This window comes from Carettochelys insculpta, chromosome 5 (assembly GCF_033958435.1).
Source record: "Carettochelys insculpta isolate YL-2023 chromosome 5, ASM3395843v1, whole genome shotgun sequence".
Taxonomy (NCBI): domain Eukaryota; kingdom Metazoa; phylum Chordata; order Testudines; family Carettochelyidae; genus Carettochelys; species Carettochelys insculpta.
In genome coordinates, this window is record NC_134141.1 from 114,424,858 (window position 1) to 114,446,509 (window position 21,652).

Here is a 21,652-nt window from a genome sequence, read left to right on the forward strand (position 1 = left end):
ATATCTCACTTAACAAAAAAATCAAATGAATCATCTCTATGCTCTTCTGAATTTAAACCTGTTGATTTCTCTGGTGTGCGTGTTCTAGGTGTATTCATTGTTGCAGCCAAGCGAACGCCGTTTGGGGCTTTTGGAGGGCTTCTCAAGGACTTCACAGCCATCGACTTGACTGAGTGTGCTGCACGTGCTGCATTGTCTGCTGGCAAAGTCTCCCCTGAGATCATTGATAGTGTGATTGTGGGTAATGTCACTCAGGTTGGTAGAATGGAATAATTGCTGGCAGCTAATTACTGTTGCAACCCCCTTCCTAGTGGATTTCTACACACAACTGCCTCTGTTGTCCAATTGGATGATGTTGAGTGAGCCAAAAATAAATCATGTGACTGGAAATAAGTATTAGTAACTAAGAAATTCCCTTGTATGTTTAAGGGACTGACATTATTTCTTGTTAACCTTATTGGGACCAAGATAATTAAAGCTAGGGAAGGCCATATTTCTTTGACATCCAAGCTGATTAAAAAAATAATGTGTTTTTAGCAATTTTCAACACCCTGGGTAGACTGCTCTCCCTACCAGTTCATAACTTTGCTTGTAAAATCATGAGTGATGGAGAATACATCACAATACATCATACATTGTTCCAGCGGTTAATTTTGCTCAGTTTTAATACTGTGTATAGGCAGTGACTGGTTTTTTGTTTTTTTTTTTTTTTCCCAAGAGTGTAGAGGAAACGGGCCGTGGATGGTCGTGAATTACAAAAGGAACATTGTTTGGTTCTTCTGCTATTAATAAGTGTCAACCAGCTATATGTTTTTACCTTTTGATCCTCTTTACCTTTTTGTCATCTGCAGTTACCAGTCAAATTCTTTTGTTTGGTTTTATTCCATTTTTATAAGCATGGTGCACAGTGTAGATCAGATATGAACAAAATATGTTCTGCCAGCTGTATCTGGCATACCAAACACTTCCCTCTGGCGCTGCGTGACCCTCTGGGTTGCTTAAAGTTCCGCTGTGTAGTAGAGCACTCAGGCAGGCTTCCTGCCTGCAAGGGCCCTGGCCACGCTGCTCTCAGAAGCAGCTTGCTGCCATCGGCAAGTATCTCTTGCCTTTCAAGGAGGGGACAGCTGTTCTCTACATGCAGCCCCTGGCTCCCAGCACCATCCTCTCAGCTACCATTGGCCAAACACCAGACAATAGGAGCGGTTGCGGTGGGTGTACTTATGGATATGGGTTTATCATGTGGAAATCTGCTGCTCCCTCCCACCAAGAGGTGCCCAGAGACCATTTGCCTGCAGCTTCCAGCTGCTTTGAGTGACATGGGGAAATGGTGGTGGGAAAGGGTCTCCCTTTGAAATGCATCTGGACACTTGCCTTCATGAGATTCAAGAAGCATCTTTCCAAAATAACCATGTAAACACTTCATGTGGCTTGTGATTGAGGAGTCATGTCTTCCTGAACTAACTTTTACCTGAGATATTAACTATCGTGTTCTGAATTGATCAAAAGCATTGTTTCAAAGTAGATCAGTTTAGAAATGCTGCTCTTTGCTCACATTACAGAGCTCTTCAGATGCGATTTATATTGCAAGGCATGTTGGTTTGCGTGTGGGAGTTCCCATCCCAGTTCCAGCCCTTACTGTCAACAGACTCTGTGGCTCTGGTTTCCAGTCCATCGTCAGTGGGTGTCAGGTACGAGACTTGTTCTCTGAATGTTGGCTACTGTAATATATTACGTGTAGCTTTTAGTAAACTGCTGTAGTGAGAAGGGATATGTTCTGAAACAAGCATTTTGTGGCTCCATGCTGAATACTTCAGGGGTATTCAGCTTTTGTCAGTTAATTATCTCCTGTGAGCATCCAAAACCATGTATCTTAAAGAGGAATTTGAAAGTGTGTTCATAGTTCATACTGGGGTACTTTGGAACTGAAATCAAATCTGTTTGCTGAACTTTACATTTTTATAGGAATTTCCACTGGAGCACTCATGTTGCATGCAAGAGTTCAACCTTCTAAAGATATTCATATAGTTAATTTAAAAAGCATCATTAGATCTTATATGTTAGGACAAAAATGCAGAAACTTTTCAAAAAAATTGAGGCGACATAAAAACCTGTGGCTAGTCCCTGTCAGCTGATTTGCGCACATGGGGCTTGGGTTATAGTGCTGTAAAGTTGCTGTGTAGTTGTTCAAGTTGGTGACTGTTTTTTCCCTTTTGCTCCTTTTTTACCTTTTTTGTCATCTGCAGTTAGCAGATGAATTTTTTGTTTGGTTTTATTCCATTTTTATAAGCATGGCACACAGTGTAGATCAGATATGAACATAATATGTTCTGCCAGCTGTATCTGGCATACCAGACACTTCCTTCTGGCACTCCATGACCCTCCAGATCTGAAGAGGGGTGGAAGGCTCCCAGACGCTGGGCTCCAGCCCAAGCCCAATTATCTACGGGGCAGTTTTGACCCTCGTGAGTCTGAGTCAGCTGATGCACTCTACCTGCAGCCATGCCACAATCTCTTACTGCAGTGTAAACATACCTTCAGTAAGGCTCCCTGTGTTGCAGACACACTCGTTTTTTTCTCTTCATAATGGAACTTGACCTGCATTCACTTGAGTCAATAGAAGCAGGATTTTGTTTGTGCAGAGTGTGGTCAAGGGGGATAGGCACATTGTAAAGTTAAATAGTGTTTTGTGCAAGCTTGAGTAATGATGCTGTTAAAATATCAGTTGGAAAAAAATTCTGCCACAAAACAATTTGTCAGGAAAAAGCAACATTATAACCTTAATTTTAAAACTTTTTGAATTCCAAGTTTAAATTTTGAACTTGATCAAAACAAACTCTTTTTGGCTTTGTACTAGAAAGATACATGGAGATTACGTAACTCTGTGAAGTTCCATATCTTCCTACTACATAGACACCCAAGAGTATTTGTTAGTTTGAAGGCAGAGAATAAGGTTATAATTATCAAGTGAAATCCAAATTTTCTTACTCTCACAGAGACTTTTATGAAGGTGTCCATTATTAACCACAAAACACCCTCTGCCGCAGTTACCTGTGGTTTTTGCAAGTAATATGATTGCTCAGATTTGCACAAAAATTGTTTTACAAGGTGTTTCCCTTCTCTGACAGAGATGCTGCATGATGTAAAATACATCCCAGTGATATGCTTTTTGACATTGGAATAATAATAGTCTGTACTGAATTAATATGAAAATTAGTTTTGATTTTTCCTGCTCGCTATGTAATACAGTAGAATATGAGTTGCAAACACCTGAGGAATGGAGGTTATTTGTAACTGAAATGTTCGTACTTTGAACAAAATGTTGTGGTTTTTCATTCTTTCAAAAGTTTGCAGTTGAATATCGATTTTAATACAGCCTTGAAATATTACTATGCTTAAGAAAAATGCTCCTTTTAACCATTTTAATTTTAAATGAGATAAACACAGAAAATCTCCTTACCTTGAAATTTTAAAACAGAAGGATTTGTCTTTTATTTTTTTAGTCATTTTACGTTTAACAAAGTACTGTACTGCCTTTGCTTTTTTGGCTCTGCTGTTTGATTGCGTACTTTCAGTTCCAAACGAAGTGTGTGGTTGCCTCATCAGTTCTTAACTCTGTTTGTGACTCTGAGACTCTACTGTAGAGAACCACTTTTGAAATCTTCAGCTAAAATCACAGAAATACGAGACCTGGAAGGGACCACAAGAGGTCATCAAGTCCAGTTCCCTGCCCTCTCGGTGGGATGAAGCACCATCTAGACCATCCCTGACAGTTAAAATGAGTTTAGCAAAATCTTTAGGGAGGAAGCATGTGCTAGTGATCAGGGCAAAGAACAAGGAATTACGACTTACTGTATAATTTTTAGACACGTTACTTAGGCCAGGTTTTCAAAAGCTGCCAGTGTTTTTGGGACCCCGCAAACAAATTCATAAGTCATGACTTGACTTGTTTTGTTTTTCTAAAAGTGGTGAAAGCCCAGTTGGCCCACAACTCTAACTGAAGTGATTGGGACTTGGACAATGCTAAGCACTTCTGTGGGGGAGCAGCGGGGAATAGGCCTAGTATGTTTCAAGCTAAGCACCCAAACCCTATTTAATTTTTTTTTCTATCTCTGTTAAATTCTCTTTTCTCTGTTATCAGTTACCGTTCATTCAGATTTTCCAGATCTGAAGAAGGGGATGTGTCCCATGAAAGCTCAGCACCTGATAAATTATATTGTTAGTCTTTAAAGTGCTACAAGATTTTTTGTGTGTGTAAAGATAGACTAACACCACTACCTCTCTGTCACTATTCATCCAAACTGTGAGAAGCCACTGCCAACTTTTGAAAACTTTTGCTTTGATCATTCCATCTCTCTCTTGCTGGATCTCACTCCACCATGCTCTCCTTTCAGTAAAATTGGAGTAGTAGTATCTCACTGACCAGAGACTTGGGTCATTTCATGAGTCTGTTAATTTTTTGAAGCTCCTTGCTAGATCCCTATCGGAATATCAAAGCAGTATAAGCACTAGTATTTGTTAAGTTATGCATCTAGTTTTCTATTTGGCAAGGTATGTTACCAAAACAATTACGGTTGTCTGTTTTGCTAGTAAAATACCCTAAAAACCTATGATGATATATCTATTTGTCAATAGGAAATTTGTCTTAACGACTCAGAAGTGGTTCTTTGTGGTGGATCGGAAAACATGAGCCAGGCTCCGTACGTCGTCCGAAACATTAGATTTGGAACCAGATTGGGAACAGATATCAAGGTCTGATAAAGTGATTTTTTTTTAATTAGTCTCATTCACAGAGCGGTAGAAAACACTGGACCCATAGGCAATGGGCCCATAATCTTGTCACTAAAACCAATGCAGATTAGATTCAGACTCAGATTCTGAGGTATTTATCTAACAGGGAGCTGTTTTATCAAAACAGTCTGATCCAGGTAGTCTTCTGTTAAGACTGCCAGCTTTCTTAACTATCCCAGGACTCTTTTTCTAATATCTATACTGAATTGAAGCCATCCATTAACTTCTAAGCCTTTAGAATTCAGTACTTTGAAGCAATATATCAGCTAAGGTAGACACAATTGAAAATCTTTTCTGAGATCAGAAGATGTGACTAGGCAGTGAATAAGAGTTGGTGGCAAAAGACTGTCAAAACAATAATGGACATTTGGTACTAAGGAATTCATAGGCATTCCAGGCACTCCATTTCTACTACTTCATAATCTCAGAATGGAAAACTGGTAAAAGAATGAACAGGAACAGTGTGATCTGTAACAGTTTCATCTGAAGCTGTTCACTTGGTGATATGTTTGCAGGTATGCCAAGTGGAAAATCTGTAAAGTTCTGTTCTGTTCTGTAGGCCGTTACCTACTGACTGAATAGATATGCTTCCTGCATATTAAAGAGAGATCTTTTTGACTCTAGTGCCTCAATTGGGATCATACTACTTTTTTATTTCTGTCTAGTATGCAAAGCCAACACAGCTAAGAGAATGGGCTGGAATCTATCACCTTGTGAATACATAACAGCATTGCTTTCAAAATTTCAATAATTCCACCTACGCAAGGCCACTGAATGCAATCGGGTTGTACAGCTGTCCCTGAGGGCATAATCTGAAGATATTGGGGTTACACATGGAGAAACAGAGATACAGTTTGGTTCAGGTTGGGAGAGAATCCATCTTGACTGTCATGGCTTGTTGTCACTGACTGCAAAGTTAATTTAGGAGCAACACCAGAGTTAAAACCTATCTTGATTCTCATTCCTACACACAGATCCTTAATTCATATGCAGTGAAGCTTTTAATTCAAGTTGTCTGACCAAAAAGAGCAATAAACTTAAACTAAAGTAAACACTGCTGACACAACCAGTGTGTAGGCTGGATGCACCACTCAAATGCTCATCATCTTCCATCGCATTCCCACGATTGCTCTGTGGGTACAGAAAGGACAGATGGATTCTCCCAGGCTTTTCTAGTAAAGAATTCATATTGTAGCTCAGATTAGTTCAGCCCTAAAAAACATGTGATGTGTTTCCAGAAGTCTTAATGGAGCACGAGTGCAAACCACACTAGAGTGAATTCAGGAACCGAAGTATTGTTTTGTATTGTGATTTTTCTTATTACAGAGAGAAAATTGGTGTGTAGATAACTGCAGAGAAGGCATGTCTGCTGTGCTCCGAGCTGAGTGTTGGAAGGGTTGGCAGTTGACTTAAGCATATTTGATTTGGAAATTGCTGAAAAGCAAACACCACTATTTTTCCCCAAGTCCAGTTTGATGGTGAAATAGCACATTACATTTTGCTTTGTGGCACTGTTCATTTCACCAGTAGTCTTTTCAGTTCTGCTCTAGTTGTTTTCACATGCCCCTGCTGCAATTAAAGTTTTAAAATATAATTAGATGTCAAGATATTTTTAAATGTTAACTATTAAAGCACTGGTAAATATCTAGTTAGAGTACTAAAATGTAATCTTGATTCTGTATAAGACTTTAATGTTTCTGGCAGATGGAAGACTGTTTGTGGGCAAGCCTAACAGACCAACACATTAATACCCCAATGGCAGTTACAGCTGAAAATTTGGCTGTGAAATATAACATCACAAGAGAGGACTGTGATCGATACGCAATGAAAACACAGCAGAGATGGAAAGCTGGTCAGTAAACTTTGAGAATTAAAAGTTAAAATGAACATCATTAACGTCCTATCTAGTCAAACTATAAAACATTAATTTAAAGTAGTTTCAAGTCATATACAGGCCTGCAAGTTCCCCTGGCAGTTTGTGTGGGTTTAAGTAAACATTTTTTTCATTTGTGTGTTTTCTTCCTGTGTTGCTGAGGGCTAGTCTACATGAGAATTGGTGCAGCAGCACAGAAGAATGAATGTAGCTGCATCACTGTAGCAGTGCAAAAACAGATGATCTGTGCCAATAAGAGAGAGCTCTGCTGTCAGCATAACTACACGATCTTGAGCAGTGGTAGCTTTGTTGGCAGGACGCCTTCTCCGATCAACATAGTGCTGTGGATGCTGCACCTAACGTCAGTGTAACTTGCACCACTTGACGAGTGACTTTTTCACACATCTGAGAAATGTATATTATACCAAAGTAACAGCTAGAGTATCAAGTCTTAGTGAAAAAAACATGCACAAACAAGAGTAAGTACAGTTCTGAAACACCTATGGAAATTGCTAGTCAAATCCTTAAGCTTACTCTAGCCGATCCCATTGCATGATGGGGACCTGAAAATGTACAAAAAATGCTATCAACATCCAAAGAAAAAACTTTAAAAAATCTTGTAATTTTTAGGAGCTAGTTGGAACACAAAGAGGTCAAAGATATTTCAGGAAGAAATTACATTGTTTTCATTTATCTTAAGGTTACTCTGTCCTGCTAATATTTAGTTTTTTGGCAGTTTTTGCATTACTGTAAATGGTCCTGCATCTGCTACTACTAAATGGTTTCAATTAGCACGTTCATGAAGCATGGTGTTTGGAGCACAGGATTGAAATAATTCTGGCCTCTGGTCCTCACTGTACCACTCTCTTAGGCTGCGTCTACACTACAAAAATAGCTTCAACGTTGCTTACTTTGAAGTACAACTTCGAAGCAGAGCATCTACACACACCCTACTTTGAAGTTAAACTTTGAAGTAGGCACTACTCCATTCCCGAAAATGGAGTAAGGACTTCGAAGTTGGACTCCCTTCTTCGAAGTTAACGTCGAAGTAAGGGAAAATGTGTGTAGACTCTCTGCTGGCTAATTCGATGTAGTGCCTAACTTTGAAGTTAGTTCCTAGTGTAGACTCACCCTTACTGGGTGGCTTTGGCCAAGACTCTCAACACTCCCTTTGTCTCACTTTCTCAATCTGTAAAATCAGAATTGCTCACTTTGTAGGGGGCATTGGGAGGCTTAGCTCAACATTCGTGAAGTGCTGTTAGATCTCTGTGTGGAAAGCGCCTTCAGAAATTCACATTTGTCTGTTAAGTGCCATATATCTTATCTCTCCCATGTTACCCAAGAGCTCCCTATGCTTTGCTTAATGAAAAGGTTATTTGTTTGCTGGTTTATTGCTCTTTATTGTGCCAATGCTTTGCACTAATAAAGGAAGCCAATAGTCTTCCCAGTGATTGAACCCACAAAGCCCAAGAGGAGTTGTGTTCTGCAACGGGCCCCCATATTTTTTTAAAATTTAATTAAAATAAGAGAATTGAGCAACTACTATCTCAAGATCATTCTGTAGTTTAAAACTTGATTTCCATTATTCATCCAAACAAGACTTATTTACTTCGAATATAAAAAGGTTGTGACAGAGTTTTGAAAAGAGCGCAGGGAGATTTGGCTTTGGGGAGATTATGAACACACACACACTGCAGATAGTAAGTTTGTTTACCATAGTCCCTGAGACTTTCAGCAGAAGTTGTGACTGCATTACACTCCCTCCAGACTTGTTACATTTCAAAATAGAATGAAGTGTGCATCCTATTTAGATTCCAATGAATTCTGGGAGAGAGAACATAGAATCTCTAATTGGAATTCTGAGACTCTCATAACTCCTTACTACATTTTTCTTTGTTCTGTAACTGAGGAGAATGATGCAGCTATGCATTTTAATTGTATAAACTTTCTGCTCTTCTGCAGCACTTTTCAACTACAGGTTGTACGTCCTTGGTCCAACACCTTTGGCATCTCAGTGGTCCTGAATCAGGGATTTTGCTAGACCGAGGAGATTAATGCCACCCAGTCCCTATCTGCCCTCTCTGGACACAACTCACTGCTGCAGCCAGCTCCCCGGCCCCTTGCAGCATCTGGGGGAAACTGGATGCCAGCACTCCAGCCCAGGGCACCTGCCCAGAGGACACTAGCGTACTGGCCCCCCATGCGGCTGCCCAGGGATGTTGGCACTCTGGCCCTGCTGCCTCCTGCATGGTTGCCTCAAGGCCAGCTAGGCTTGGCCACCTGCCCCAGCTCTCTGGTCCCTGGTGCTTCCGCCAAACCAGAGAGTGCCAGTTTCAGGAGGTGCAGCCTGTAATGTATCTATACACCACCCTCTTTTGCCAGGAGCAAAATTGCTTGGCTGTGCATCTCATTTAGTTCATGCAGTTAGAAGCTTGTACTTTTGGATCAAGTTGTGAGTTCTATCCCCATTGTTACCATGAAATTCCAAGAGTTCATGGTACATAGAATGAGGCATTAGGGCTACCACTGAGTGATCCCACTCCTTCTGTAAATAAATCCACTTGGCAGTTCAGTCCCTGAACTTATAAACACTTCTCTTACATATGCTTTCCTTCTGCACATTTCTGTAATGGGGCTAAAACTGACACCAGTGTAAAAAATCAACTTAACCGGTAATTTCTACTTCTCAAATCCGTAGTAGACACTTGAATGCTGCAGTGGTGAGTTGAGGGTACAATAGATGCCTGTATAGGGTTCAGCTGATCCAAGCAAGAAAGTAGCTGTGGCCTGAGCACTGCCGCGTGAACAAAGTCGCAGTACAAGAAGTACTACCTGATACCTCTGATAGATGTCATGAACAGGATGTCAAGCCAAAAGCCCTAGAGAAAATTGTAAATGGCACTGGCGGGACTTGAACATGCAGAAGATATCAGGGCAGTCTCCGCATAGCCGAGCAAACTGTGTCATTGTCATAGCCAGGGTAAACCATTAGATTGCTGTACTCCTTTCCCAACTGCTGACTTTGCAAGTGCTCCTTCTCTTTCTTTACGGCCTGTGTTGGTAGTATAATAACTGTGGGCTTTGTTAGCCAGCTGTGAGTCGGCTGCCTTCCTTCTCAGCCTTGTTGGTTAGCAGAATTCACTAACTGAGCATCTGCTGGATATTGCATGTTAACTATTTACAGGCTGTTGCTTTTTGACTTTAACTTTACATACGAATTTCAGGATTTTGTCTTGATATATTTAATATTTCTTATCCCAGAGCAAAAGAAGGTTTACTACAGTCATATGATTTCAGAAATGGCTATTTGCTTTCTGTGTTAAACTGCTGTATTTAAAGCACAGCTGCTTTGCTTTCTAAGCTTCTCTAAAACACCTGTGGTGTTCCACTCCAGGGGCATTGTATTGCTGAATGAATCTGTTCCTGTCTGTACTGCAGTTTGTAAATCAGTTTAAAGTTCGTGAAACACTTAAGAATACTTCTGGGAAAAGGCGCAATATAAATCTTTTCTATGAAATAATAAGCTTGTACACTTATTTCATTTGTGTTGTACATAGAGACTTGTATGTTAATCTTTGTTTGAATAGGTCATTTACTGCATCAGGTACTCCTAAGAATCCTGTACCAAGAAATTACAACATCTGCAAGCAGTACTTTAAATTTGGCAAAAGAAAACAATATAATCACACCAGTTTCAATTATTTTGGTAATTTATTTCGAAATACCTGTTAGCGAATGTATTTTTGACAAGACAGGCAACAGAAAAAATTTTCTCACACACGAGAGTAAATAAAAACCAAAAAAAAAAAACCTTATTCTCTGTGATGCTTTTGTTGGGTGCCTCAGTCTGCGTATGTCACACATGCCAGCTGGGTGTTTCTTGCAGTTACCTGGAAAGAGGCGCAGACGCAGCAAGTGTCCTACATTTGCAAGCAGGGCTGGTCTCTGCTGAGGCCAGTGGCTCCAAGTGGTGACATCAGTTCTGAGGAAAATAAGATCTTGTCCAGAACTTGACATCTGTAGAATTCTGCACTGTGCCCTGGTGCAGAATTTCCCTCATGAGTCACAGAGACAGTAGCTTTAGGATTAGCTCAGATGGGACAATTTGAGACCTTCCTCAAATGTAAGCATTTTAGACAATCCCTCAGATTTAATTATTTTTATTGTTTGTCTGGGGGGTTATTTAACCTGCATTCAGCACCACATTGATACTGCTGATGTTGAGGGCCAGGAACTCTAATGGTGTAAACAGGTCTTGGTTTTAAAGAAGCTGTTCTTCTTTATACCTGCTGAAGGTGTGGCCAAAGGAGTTTCTCCTGTCTTGTCCCGGTGAACTGTGCAACGTTCTAAGTCTCTGACGACATATGAATGCAAAACAAACAGCTGGACAGAATGTTCACTGGAGATATAGCTGGTATTGTATAGTCAGACAGTACTGGTGTAAATCTAATTGTAGACTTCAGACTCACTGTTTAAGCCTGAAATGCTCAAATTTTAATTAAAAACTGCCTTGAAACTGTTTGCAATTTTGCCCAATTTAAAAACAAATCAATTTAAATCGAATAAAGTCTGAAAAAGCCATCTCTGAATTCCTTCACAGAAAAGCATAAAGTTGATTAACAATTAATGTACGTTTCCTGTTGATCAGTCACCCGCTGTTCTTTGTTTATAATTTTGCCATTTCCTCTCTGTTACTCAAGCTCACGATGCCGGTTACTTTACTGCTGAGATGGCGCCAGTTGAAGTGAAAACAAAGAAAGGGAAGCAGGCTATGGAACAGGATGAACACCCTAGACCCCAAACCACCCTAGAACAGCTGGCAAAGCTCCCTCCTGTCTTCAAGAAAGATGGCACTGTCACTGCTGGAAATGCTTCGGTGAGCTCAGTTTTAATATGAGGAGGGTTATATCTAGAGTAGATGTCAAGGGTTCTCCTAGTCTTCGTCATACTTGTTTTACTTTTTTTTTTTAAAACAAATTATGAGTTACAGCTCTGGTTTGAGCTGTGCTTTGTGGAGGACCTTGATCATTTGGTCATCTGTGAGCCAAACTAAGTGCTGATGTTACTTCGAGTGTCTTATGGGCTTATCAGCCTGACATTAGGCACTCCATCTTTTGGCTTTAAGTCTAATAGACTCGTCAAGATTTTTTTGTTTTTTTAAAGGACAGCTGCAGTCAAGTAGTCTGACCTTCTGCATAAAGCACAGCCCAGCTGGAAGAACTGTTCAAGCATTTGTGATGTAATATGCATGCCTAACAGCCCTGAAAAATTATTAAATGTTAATGGCCACACCAGTCCACGTACTGACTTTAAAAGCTTTAGAAATAGATTTTAAGGGGTAGAGAATCTATTTTATTTCCTTTTAAAATATGGACATGTATAAAATTTACTATATTATATTTAAAATTTACTAAATGTCTAGTATTCAATTTCAAAAGCCATGAAATAAGAAAAGAATCTGATTAGAACAAATTGACTTTTAAGAACAGAATTGTGAATTAGATGTGAATGAAAAACAATGGTTGTCTAGTTAGTTTTATATATGAGTCTCTCTGGCTTAAAATCATTGCACAATTAGCATACTGAGAATATTTTTCTTTTTGTATTTCAAGGGAGTATGTGATGGAGCAGGGGCACTTATCATTGCCAGTGAAGCAGCACTTACAAAGCACAGCCTCACTCCTCTGGCAAGAGTAGTATCCTATCATGTGTCTGGGTGTGACCCCAACATCATGGGCATTGGTAAATTGCAGTAAAGCAAATCTCTTGTTGTCATGAAAAAATATGAAAGTATTCTTGTATTGGATGTTCTCTGAAGGCTTATTCTGAGGCTGATGGCAGTGGAGAAGCAATTTATGTGAGTTGCTGATTATAGGTACAACTGCTGTTAAATCTGCATCCGAGTGTAGAGCAGCACCGGTCTTGTTGGCTTAAAGATGACACCAATACACATAATGTAGTGCCAGGCCTTGAGCATTAGGGGATAGGAGGAGCCCTGTCAGATAAGGGAGCTCTGTCAGATAAGGGAGCTCAAGCTCCAAAAGGGACATAAAAAGTATTCAGTTTGGAGAGGGAAGCCCAGCAGGTTCTTTTGTTCCTACAGTACTGTCTTCCCTGCTTTTTCTAGGCCAGTGTTCAGTGACTCTGGTAAATAGAGCTTCTCCCAGTTCTCCTGGCAGCCTGTTGGGCTGCTAGCTAAAATAATGCTTGAGATATGTAATGTAACTGCCCACGCTTGATTCACCCTTTTTTTCCCATTAGAGAACTAACAAATTTTTCTCTCTTTTTGGCATCCACTGGCCTTTTCTACACAGGCCACTTCCTTCTGAGGTGGCATGCTAATATATGGAACGAAAGATGCTAATGAGGTGCGGATGCAAATTCCCCATGCCTCATTAGCATAATGCCACATGATTTGGAGTCCGGAAGACCGTTCTTCCGCACTCCAAAACGCCGTGTAGAAGTGCGGCCCCGGGGGGAGCTTCCAGAAGGAAGTCCTTCTTCCAGAGGCCCCTTCTTCCCAAAAATTTTCTAGATTGTGTGTCTGTTCTGAATTCATTTTCCACAGTATATTCCTTTAGATTCGGTTGTAGCTGAGTTTCAATAGAAGGGTGGTTTGTTTGTTTTTTTTTTAAATATTCTCCCCTCATGTAATAGCCACCAAAAAGTCTCTCTTAGTAACCTCAGACTCAATTGCTTGGATCTCCAGTCTCCTGAGGAATCCCAAGGAAGGATTTTTCCTACCGCAGTCTCAGTGAGGAAATCACCAGTTTGTAAACATGTGTCACCACAGTTTAAAAAGTCTGTCCATATTAATGTACTTCATATATCTGGAGAGAACAAGTGGTTTGTGGGAGTAAATCAGGGCATTTGCAGCTGCCTCATGGACCTCATGAAGACAGCAGGAGGGAAGAACACCCCAAAGGAAGTGTCAGGCTTGTTTTGAAGTGGGATTGAGTGGGAGACTGAAGGAGCAGGTGATGGGGAGGAAGGCAGTACTGAGACTTCTAAGGCTCCTGTGGGATAGTGGGTTGAGGATGTTCCCAACTAAGCACTCCTAAAGATTGTTGGGTATGGCTTTTGGAGCCCTCACGTTGCTTAATAAGACCCTTGGTTTGAGTATCACATACTAGGGGCTTACAGCAGGTTGGGGAACCTGATGAGCACTTTCACGCCCTCCATCAGTGTGGGGCTTGATGAGCCTGTCCTATGTACATTATAGATTACGTGCTTGTTGTAAGAGTCTTCAACTACTCTTTGTATCTACAACTTTGGAATAGGGCCTGTGCCTGCCATTACCGAGGCCTTGAAGAAAGCAGGACTGTCCCTGAAAGACATGGATTTGGTAGAGGTAAGGAGTGCGGCATGAACAGTGAGGTTGTCTCTAATTAGGAGTAGTAGGTTAAAAATCTAATGAGAAGTGTTTAGTGTAGAATAGCAGTTTCAAACTTTAGCAAGCTGATGACCCTCTTTTTGATTTAACTGCTTTTGCGGACCCCAAAACTCCCATCCCTCAGGTCCTGCCCCTTCTCTGAAGCCAAACTCAGCCCTTAATCACTTTGCTCCTCCCAACACCCTTACTCCTTGTCACTTGGATGGGGCAGAGGGTTGTGGCGTTTGAGGGTTCCAGCTGACGGGGCAAGCTCTGGGGTGGGGATGGGGATTAGTTAACGGGTTCAGGAGGAGACTCTGGACTTGGGTGTGGGATGAGGACTCTGGCTGGGTGGGGTGTGAGTTAGGGCCAAAAATGAGACATTAAGGCTGCAGGAGAGAGCTCTGGGCTGGGGCAGGGGTGTGGGGTGAGGCTCTGGCTGGGGGTGCAGGCTCCAGGGTAGGGTCAGAAATGAGATGTTCAGGCTTTAGGGGAGGGCTCTGGGAAGGGGCTGAGGAGGAGGGGTTTGGGGTCCAGATGGGGGCGAGGGCCTGGAGTGCAGGAGGGGGTGAGGGGCTCTGGCCTGAGGGTGCGAGCTCTGAGGTGGGGTTAAGGGAGCAGGAGTTCAGAGTGTGGGGTGCAGCTGATGATGAGGGGGTTGTCATGTAGGAGGGCTCAGTGCTAGGACAGGTAGTAAGCAGTGGGGTGAGAGTGGAATCTGGGAGGGGATGATGTGTGCAGGTTCCCAAAGGTGGTTACCACAGCTATCGGAAGAGGATGCTAGGTCCCTGAAGCTGCCCTCACTCCTGTAGGCTCCACCCCCACAGTTCGTGGCCAGTGAGAATTGTGGAACCGGCACTTGGGGCAAGGGCAGTGTGCAGACCCTCCCTGTGCCTAGGGGCCCCAGGAACCTGGTGGCCACTTCCAGGAGCTGTGCCAAGCTAGAACAGTTACTGAGCCTGCCTTAGCCCTGGGCCAGACCATGTCCATGACTGAAGCTGCCAGGGTCCCTTTCCAACTGCTGTACTTTGGCATGCGGGAAGCACTAGGAGGGAGAAGGAGGAGCTGAACAGCGCAGCTGTGGATTGATTGGCCTTGAAGACTGACCTGTCCACTTACTCTCTAGAGATTGTCGCTGCAGGCCAGGTTTGAGCTCTCTTGACAGAGCGGCGTGGCAAATCTGACACTGCTGCTTTGTCATAGGCCTGGACTCCATGTTCTATTTACAGAAGTAAAAAAACTTGGACTTACAAGTGCAAAGTGAACTTTAAGCATGTGAACTCTGATGGAAAATCCAATGTTTACACTGGATGATTTCTGTCCTGTTTTAAGGTCAATGAAGCTTTTGCTCCTCAGTATTTGGCAGTTGAAAAAGTTTTGGGTCTAGACCCAGAAAAAACTAATGTCAATGGAGGTGCCATTGCTCTAGGTCATCCCCTGGGAGCATCTGGATCGAGGATCACAGCTCATCTGATTCATGAATTAAGGTGTGTATGTAGCTGAAACTCTTCTACAATTTAGATATAGAAGTGGAAGGGACCGTCAGAGGTCATCAAGTCCAGGCCTGTGCCTTCACAGAAGGACCTATCAACATCCATGATAGATTTTTTTTTTTTTTTTTTTTTTAAATCTCTTTGCCCCAGATCTCTAAATGGTCCCCTCAAGGATGGAGCTCACAACTCTGGGTTTAGTAGGCTAATGCTCTAGCCACTGAGCTGTCGCTTGCCCCTGCTTGATAAAATATGAGACACTATTGTACCCTTATCTGCTGTGCAAGGGGGTCGTAAAAAGATACTGTAGAGATGTAAAATCCTTTTCCTATCCTGCCATTCAAAACCCTTTTAGAATCCCTTCACTGGCTTCCCATCTCTCACTGCTTCACTTCAACATCATTGTCCTTAATGTCTTGGTCCTCAACTCCACTCTTGTTTCCTCCTGTTTTCATTCCAATCACCTCTGCTCCCTTTGGCCGTTTCTACACAGGCCACTTTCTTTGAAAGTGGCATGGTTATACACGGGCCAAAATATGCTAATGAGGCACAGATGCAAATTCCCCATGCCTCATTAGCATACGGTCATGTGATTTGGAGTCCAGAAGACCGTTCTTCCAGATTCCAAAACGCCATGTAGAAGCGCGGCCCCGGGGGAGCTTCCAGAAGGCCACGCTTCTAAATGGCGTTTTGGAGTCCGAAAGAATGGTCTTCTGGACTCCAAATCACGTGACCGTATGCTAATGAGGTGCGGGGAATTTGCATCCACGCCTCATTAGCATATTTCAGGCTGTGTATTACCATGCCACGTGTAGAAACGGCCTTTAGGTCTGATTCTAAATCCAATGAGGTCAATACAAAGATTCCTATTTCACTAGGCTTTGGGTAAGACTTTTTATTTCTCATGTTTTGCTCCCTGTCATCGTATACTGGCCTTCCCCACCAAAAAAGAAACCCCAGAAACACTCCCACTTCTTGTTCCTCTCCTGCCTTCCCTCTCATTCAAATCTGATTCCAGGAATCTTGTATTGGTCTCCTTGACAGTGATGTTCCTACATTAATGTGCACCGTTTCCTCCTGGTTTTGAGTGTCTTCAGGACAGAGACAGTCTTTCTATTGTTCTTCTTACTTCTGCTATGGTTTGTCAATGTTCAGCGATAGGGCAAATGTCAGCTAATGTGCATCTCTCAGAGCAATGCTGCAGCACATGTAAAAATTAACTTAGATATAAAATGATGTTCCCTCCATGCCACTAGAACAACACTGAAACCTGAGACATCTTAGGGAAGCGATTTCCAATTACTTATTTCTTTTGATGCCTTGAACTCCAAGGAACAACGCCATCATACTCTCCTTTTGAGCAGTGGTGGGCAACCTATGGTCTGAGGGCCACACAGGGCCCATCAGGATTCTGTGTGCAGCCCACAAGCCCTTTTGTGTACCTTTGTTCATGCTCAGGTCTGCCAGATTCTGCAGATTTCTTTCCATGTCAGTATTTTCATACTGCCATTACTAATGTGATGCACATGAAGCAGGGGCACGTAAAGTGTGGTTCGTGGATTGCTCACAACATTGACTGTGAGAGTTGTAGGCTTCCTCTGCAGCTAGTCAAAGCACTGCTACTGTTCAGTCGGCACACGTTGCAAACACTAAGTATACAAACACGGTTCGCAAAACTACCCTATCCTGGAAGACTGTCTTGGTTATGACAATCTTGCAGCCCATCGTGATGAAGGAGGGCCACTCGCTACCCTAGGTTGGCCATTGCTGCTTTAGAGTGTCCCATACCTATAGGTCTGAGTTCTGTTTTTAAGAAACATTTCACTTGTTGTGCTTCTCTCTAAAATTGTGTATGTATTTTTAATGTTCCAAAGCGCACACTCTCTAGCTGGGCATGTGTAAACTCTTGAGAGTAAAAATGCATTGGGAGAAAAAAACCTAACTTCCCTTTATAGTAAGTCAGGGAGACAATTTCTGTTTTACTGTTTCTGTATAGGCGTCGCAGAGGCAAATATGCAGTTGGGTCAGCTTGCATTGGAGGTGGACAAGGTATTGCTCTTGTCATTGAGAACACAGTGTAAGAGAATTGGAGATGTCCGTATCCATCTAACAACTAACTCCAACTGTTACATGCTAACCAGATAAAGGACTGATGGAAAGATAATACCCTGTGCAAAATACAGAGCATCACTATCTACCTTCATCTGATGACCATTCTGAACAAAGGAAAAGCTGTGAAGTCCTGAATTAAGAACAAAATTACTTGCTTAATATTTCTGATGTCCTCATAATTAAACTTAAATATAAAGCCACTATAATTTCAATCTTTTGATATATTTCTTCAGACTCTCTCCAGCTAAATAAAATTTGTCTCATTGCCCCTTAACTCTTCAGGCAATTACGTCCGCCTATGAAATACCCACCAAACCTGCCTTGCACCAAGAGTGCCAAAGTCATGCCACACCAAATACAGGCTTTGCTGATTGTATATAAACAGTTCTTTTGTCTAACATAAACGTCTCTGAAAATCTCTGTGCCTGTTGCATTGCTTGCAAATGTGGCTGTCTTCATTCTAGGAGAGGATTGTTTCTGATTGATGTAAAGCATGTTCTTTGTGCATTTAGTTCTTGTCCTAATGAAGGAACTAGGAGAAAACTGAAATCTCACAATAAAAGTGATTCTGACTTTTTTCCTCTTGAGTTTTATTTTTCTTTCAAGAAGGTGCTTCTGTGAAATAAGTTTAGATAACTTATTTGGGTCATAACCTTACCAGTATCATTCATTGCTCAGCATTTACAATGTCTAACTGTTATCTGAGCTGTTGTATCCCATTCCTGTATTTTGGTTGAGGAACTAACTAGTGGCTGCTTTATACATCTGAATCTTTGTAGCAGTTGACATACCACCGTAAATCTTTCAACAGGAGTCTGCTGCACACAGCTATGGTGTTATATACGTTACAGTGGCCCACGGCTTAACTTTCTCCTGTATGACTGTCAGGAATTGTTTAGGGAGAGCAGGTGAGGCAGCAGGCTTCCTCTGTAGCAAATGCAGCTCCAGCTACATCAGCAGGAAATACTGCAGTAACCAGCACCATAGCCTTTGCCTCTTTTCCCCGTCGGACCTCATCACCACAGCTTGGGAGATTGTCACTTTTGAACCCAGGTTGTCTGGCTTCCTGGGAAATTTGGTTTACAAGGGACACAGCTGACAGTAAGGAGTGTGGGCTTGGGGTTTGTTTGATGAATATGAGCTGGTCTTTATACTATACTTCAGGGCAGTAGCTGGTGAAGGAAATGTGGGTTGGCCCCAACATTGGGTTAGATGGAACAATAACATCTCCCTGGCACAAGTCCGGACAGAACTACCTTGCATGGAAGCTGGGGCCTGTCTTTGTGTTTGAGGGTTATGGCCGTGGGTGGGCCTAGGAAGTCAGTGAAGGGCAGAAAGGGGACAGGGAGGGGAAGAGTCCTGGCTGGCAAGGAGCAGCTGCCTAACATGGCTGTACAGGGATGAGATCTCAAGTATCCCAATGCCTGGAGCATGCCTCTGCTTCCCAGCTCAGGAAGCTAGAGGTGTTAGCTCTGGTGAATGCAAACCCACCTGGACTCCTTTGTTGCAGCACTCAGGCGATTAGCTTGAGCCACCCTGTTCCTGTTCTTACTCTGCCAGTTTGAGCAGAGCTAGTTCATGTCTGTGGGCCTATGCTGAGAAACACCCTCCCCCTGTTTGTGTAAACCTACTCCTAGGCTGAGTCCACACTAAAGAGTTTTGTCGACAGAAGGGGCTGTCTGTCGACGTAACTCAGGGAGCAGGTACACACAACGCATTCCGTTGACAGTCTCAACGGAACTCTGCATTTGTCTCAACAGTATTAGCCCTCAAAAATTTGAGGCATAACAATCCGTGGACAGAGGACTGTTGACAGAAGTGCAGTGTATACACTTGGGTCAACAGAGAGGGCTTCCAGTTGCAGGGCAGCCTTCTCTGCAGAGCTGCCATTCTGCTTTCTGTCCCCAGAGGGCAGTGCAGTCAGGCAGCTCTCTCAACAGAGCCAGTTGTGTGCGGACGCAATCTGTTGGCAGAGGTTCTGTCGAAATTTCCCTGTCCACGGTAACTTCTGTCGACAAGATGCTTCCCGTGTAGACACAGCCCAGATGTGTAGCTGGAGCAGCGCAAGCCGCAAGCTGCCCTCAATGCATCCATATAGCCCTGCTGACAGGCATGCGCTTAGAGCAGTGACCCCATTTGCCGCCCGCCCGGCTGGTGCTTCTGAAGCTGCAGCTATGTTCTGTTGTAGTGTGCTAGCTTGATGAGAGCTAGTAGGAGTGTGTCTCTGACATGCCCTCAAAACTGTATTGGGCAAGCCTGGGTGCTAATTGGGTGGGTGTGGCCCACCTGCTTTATTTGCAATATTTGATGTTGACAAGTAAGGAGCTCAAGTTACAAAGGGTCTTATCCCTCTAATTCCAACATGAAAGTGACATTGAGATCCTATGCAGCTGCTGCCTAACCCTGGAGGATTCCGTCATCCCAAGGTGTCGAACATGTGCAAAGCTGCCTGGATCCCTGAGGGCCTCACTCACACCAGACGCTCGCTCACAATCCCTGCTGGGATTCTCAGACTAGGCTTGTCCTGCTGGCAGCCCTCCCATCAGGTAGGTGCTCTGGGGCCACACCTGTCATCTTGGACCTTGCCTAAAAAAAGGCAGGGGTGCCTGGGTTCAGAATTTTGCGGGCTAGTTGTGTAGGCTAGTAGCCCAGGGCTTTGGGCACTCACCTGCAATGTAGGTTCAAGTCCCCATTCTTCCTGCTTTAAAGTAGGAATTTGATCCCCCAGTTCCCACTTTTCAGGGGAGGGCCCTGACACCCAGGCAATGCTGAGCTGGGTCGCTCCTTCAATACGAGAGTGATAAACTGTTTCACTTTTTGTATGAATCACTAAATAGTTACAGGGTGGGGCAGAACAATCTAGTGCTTCTATAGCATGTTACTCACTTGGGCTATAGCCAACCTAACTCCAACCCTTTGCTTTACTGAATGCTATGCATTTATACAACATTAAACCACTTTAATAGGAAAGCCTGCAACTAACCCACCCCATGGTACCCAGGAGCCTGCTAGAATGTGGGCTGGGGGCACCTGGGTTCAAGTCCCTGCTCTAAAGCAGGTGTGATAGAGATTTAAAAACTCATCTTCCCACCTCATTGGTGAGTGCCCCATCTCCTAGGCTAGTGGATGAAATGCAGTAAGGCAGGACAGAGTCTCTATCCTTCTGTTCCTTTCCCTACCAAGAAAGGACTGACTTGGTATCCCTACTCAACATGGGGGAAGGTACACAGCTGGGACTCCTGAATGGAGATAGACAGTTCCTTCTGGACCAGAGTTCCTTTGTGGGATGGGGCTCAGACCCGGTCCTGCTTGGTGTTTTTTTATACTGTTTAGTTTAGCCCCCAGCATGTTGATGTCTACAGTACCTTCTTAGGCTCTATTACTTCTCTATGTTGTGTGGGGACCCTGAGCACCTAAACAAGGTTTTTAGTAGGGCTGTTAAGCAGTTAAAAAAATAAATTGTGATTAATCTGTCAGTTAATTGTGGAGGCTGCCAGGGTCCTGCAATTGCAGGGCTCCAAGCTCCAGCAACTCACACCCACAGGCTTGCTGTGCTTACCCCAGCCAGATGCAGGGTCCTCACAGCTGCAGGACCCAGCACCACTGGCAGTTCTAGCCCCTGCAGGGCGGGCGGGGGGGAGCAGAGCAGGGCACCCTAGCAGCAGCTCCAGCCCCACACCCTGCCAGGGAGGGGAATCCAGCAGCCTCAGGGCTTGGAGCCCATAGGGGCACGGAGTGCCTATACCTATCTCACAGAGCTGGAAGGGATCTTGAGAGATCATGGAGTACAGTCCCTTGCCCTCACAGCAGGACTGATCACCATCCCTGACAGATTTTTTTTAATTTTTTTAAATCTATTTACCCCAGATTCCTAAATGGCCCCCCTCAAGGATGGAGCTCACAACACTGTGTTTAGTAGGCCAATGCTGAAACCGCTCCGCTACACCTCCACCATCAGGCTGCATACTTTCAAGTAGAGCTGTCAATTAATAGATTAACAATTAACAGATTCTAATA

The 21,652-nt window shown here is 43.1% G+C and overlaps 1 protein-coding gene across 1 annotated transcript in view; it reads left to right on the top strand.

Moving 5' to 3' along the window:
• Window positions 1-18,213, top strand: part of ACAA2 (acetyl-CoA acyltransferase 2) — a 28,257-nt gene extending 10,044 nt beyond the window's left edge. Inside the window, exons 2-10 of the mRNA XM_074995789.1 lie at window positions 89-255; window positions 1,560-1,688; window positions 4,633-4,749; window positions 6,493-6,640; window positions 11,362-11,537; window positions 12,274-12,403; window positions 13,942-14,012; window positions 15,366-15,520; window positions 17,520-18,213. Coding sequence (XP_074851890.1) covers window positions 89-255; window positions 1,560-1,688; window positions 4,633-4,749; window positions 6,493-6,640; window positions 11,362-11,537; window positions 12,274-12,403; window positions 13,942-14,012; window positions 15,366-15,520; window positions 17,520-17,604 — 1,178 coding nt within the window. The 3' untranslated portion in view covers window positions 17,605-18,213. The remainder of the gene's footprint in view (window positions 1-88; window positions 256-1,559; window positions 1,689-4,632; window positions 4,750-6,492; window positions 6,641-11,361; window positions 11,538-12,273; window positions 12,404-13,941; window positions 14,013-15,365; window positions 15,521-17,519) is intronic.
• The last annotated feature ends 3,439 nt before the right edge of the window (window positions 18,214-21,652 follow it).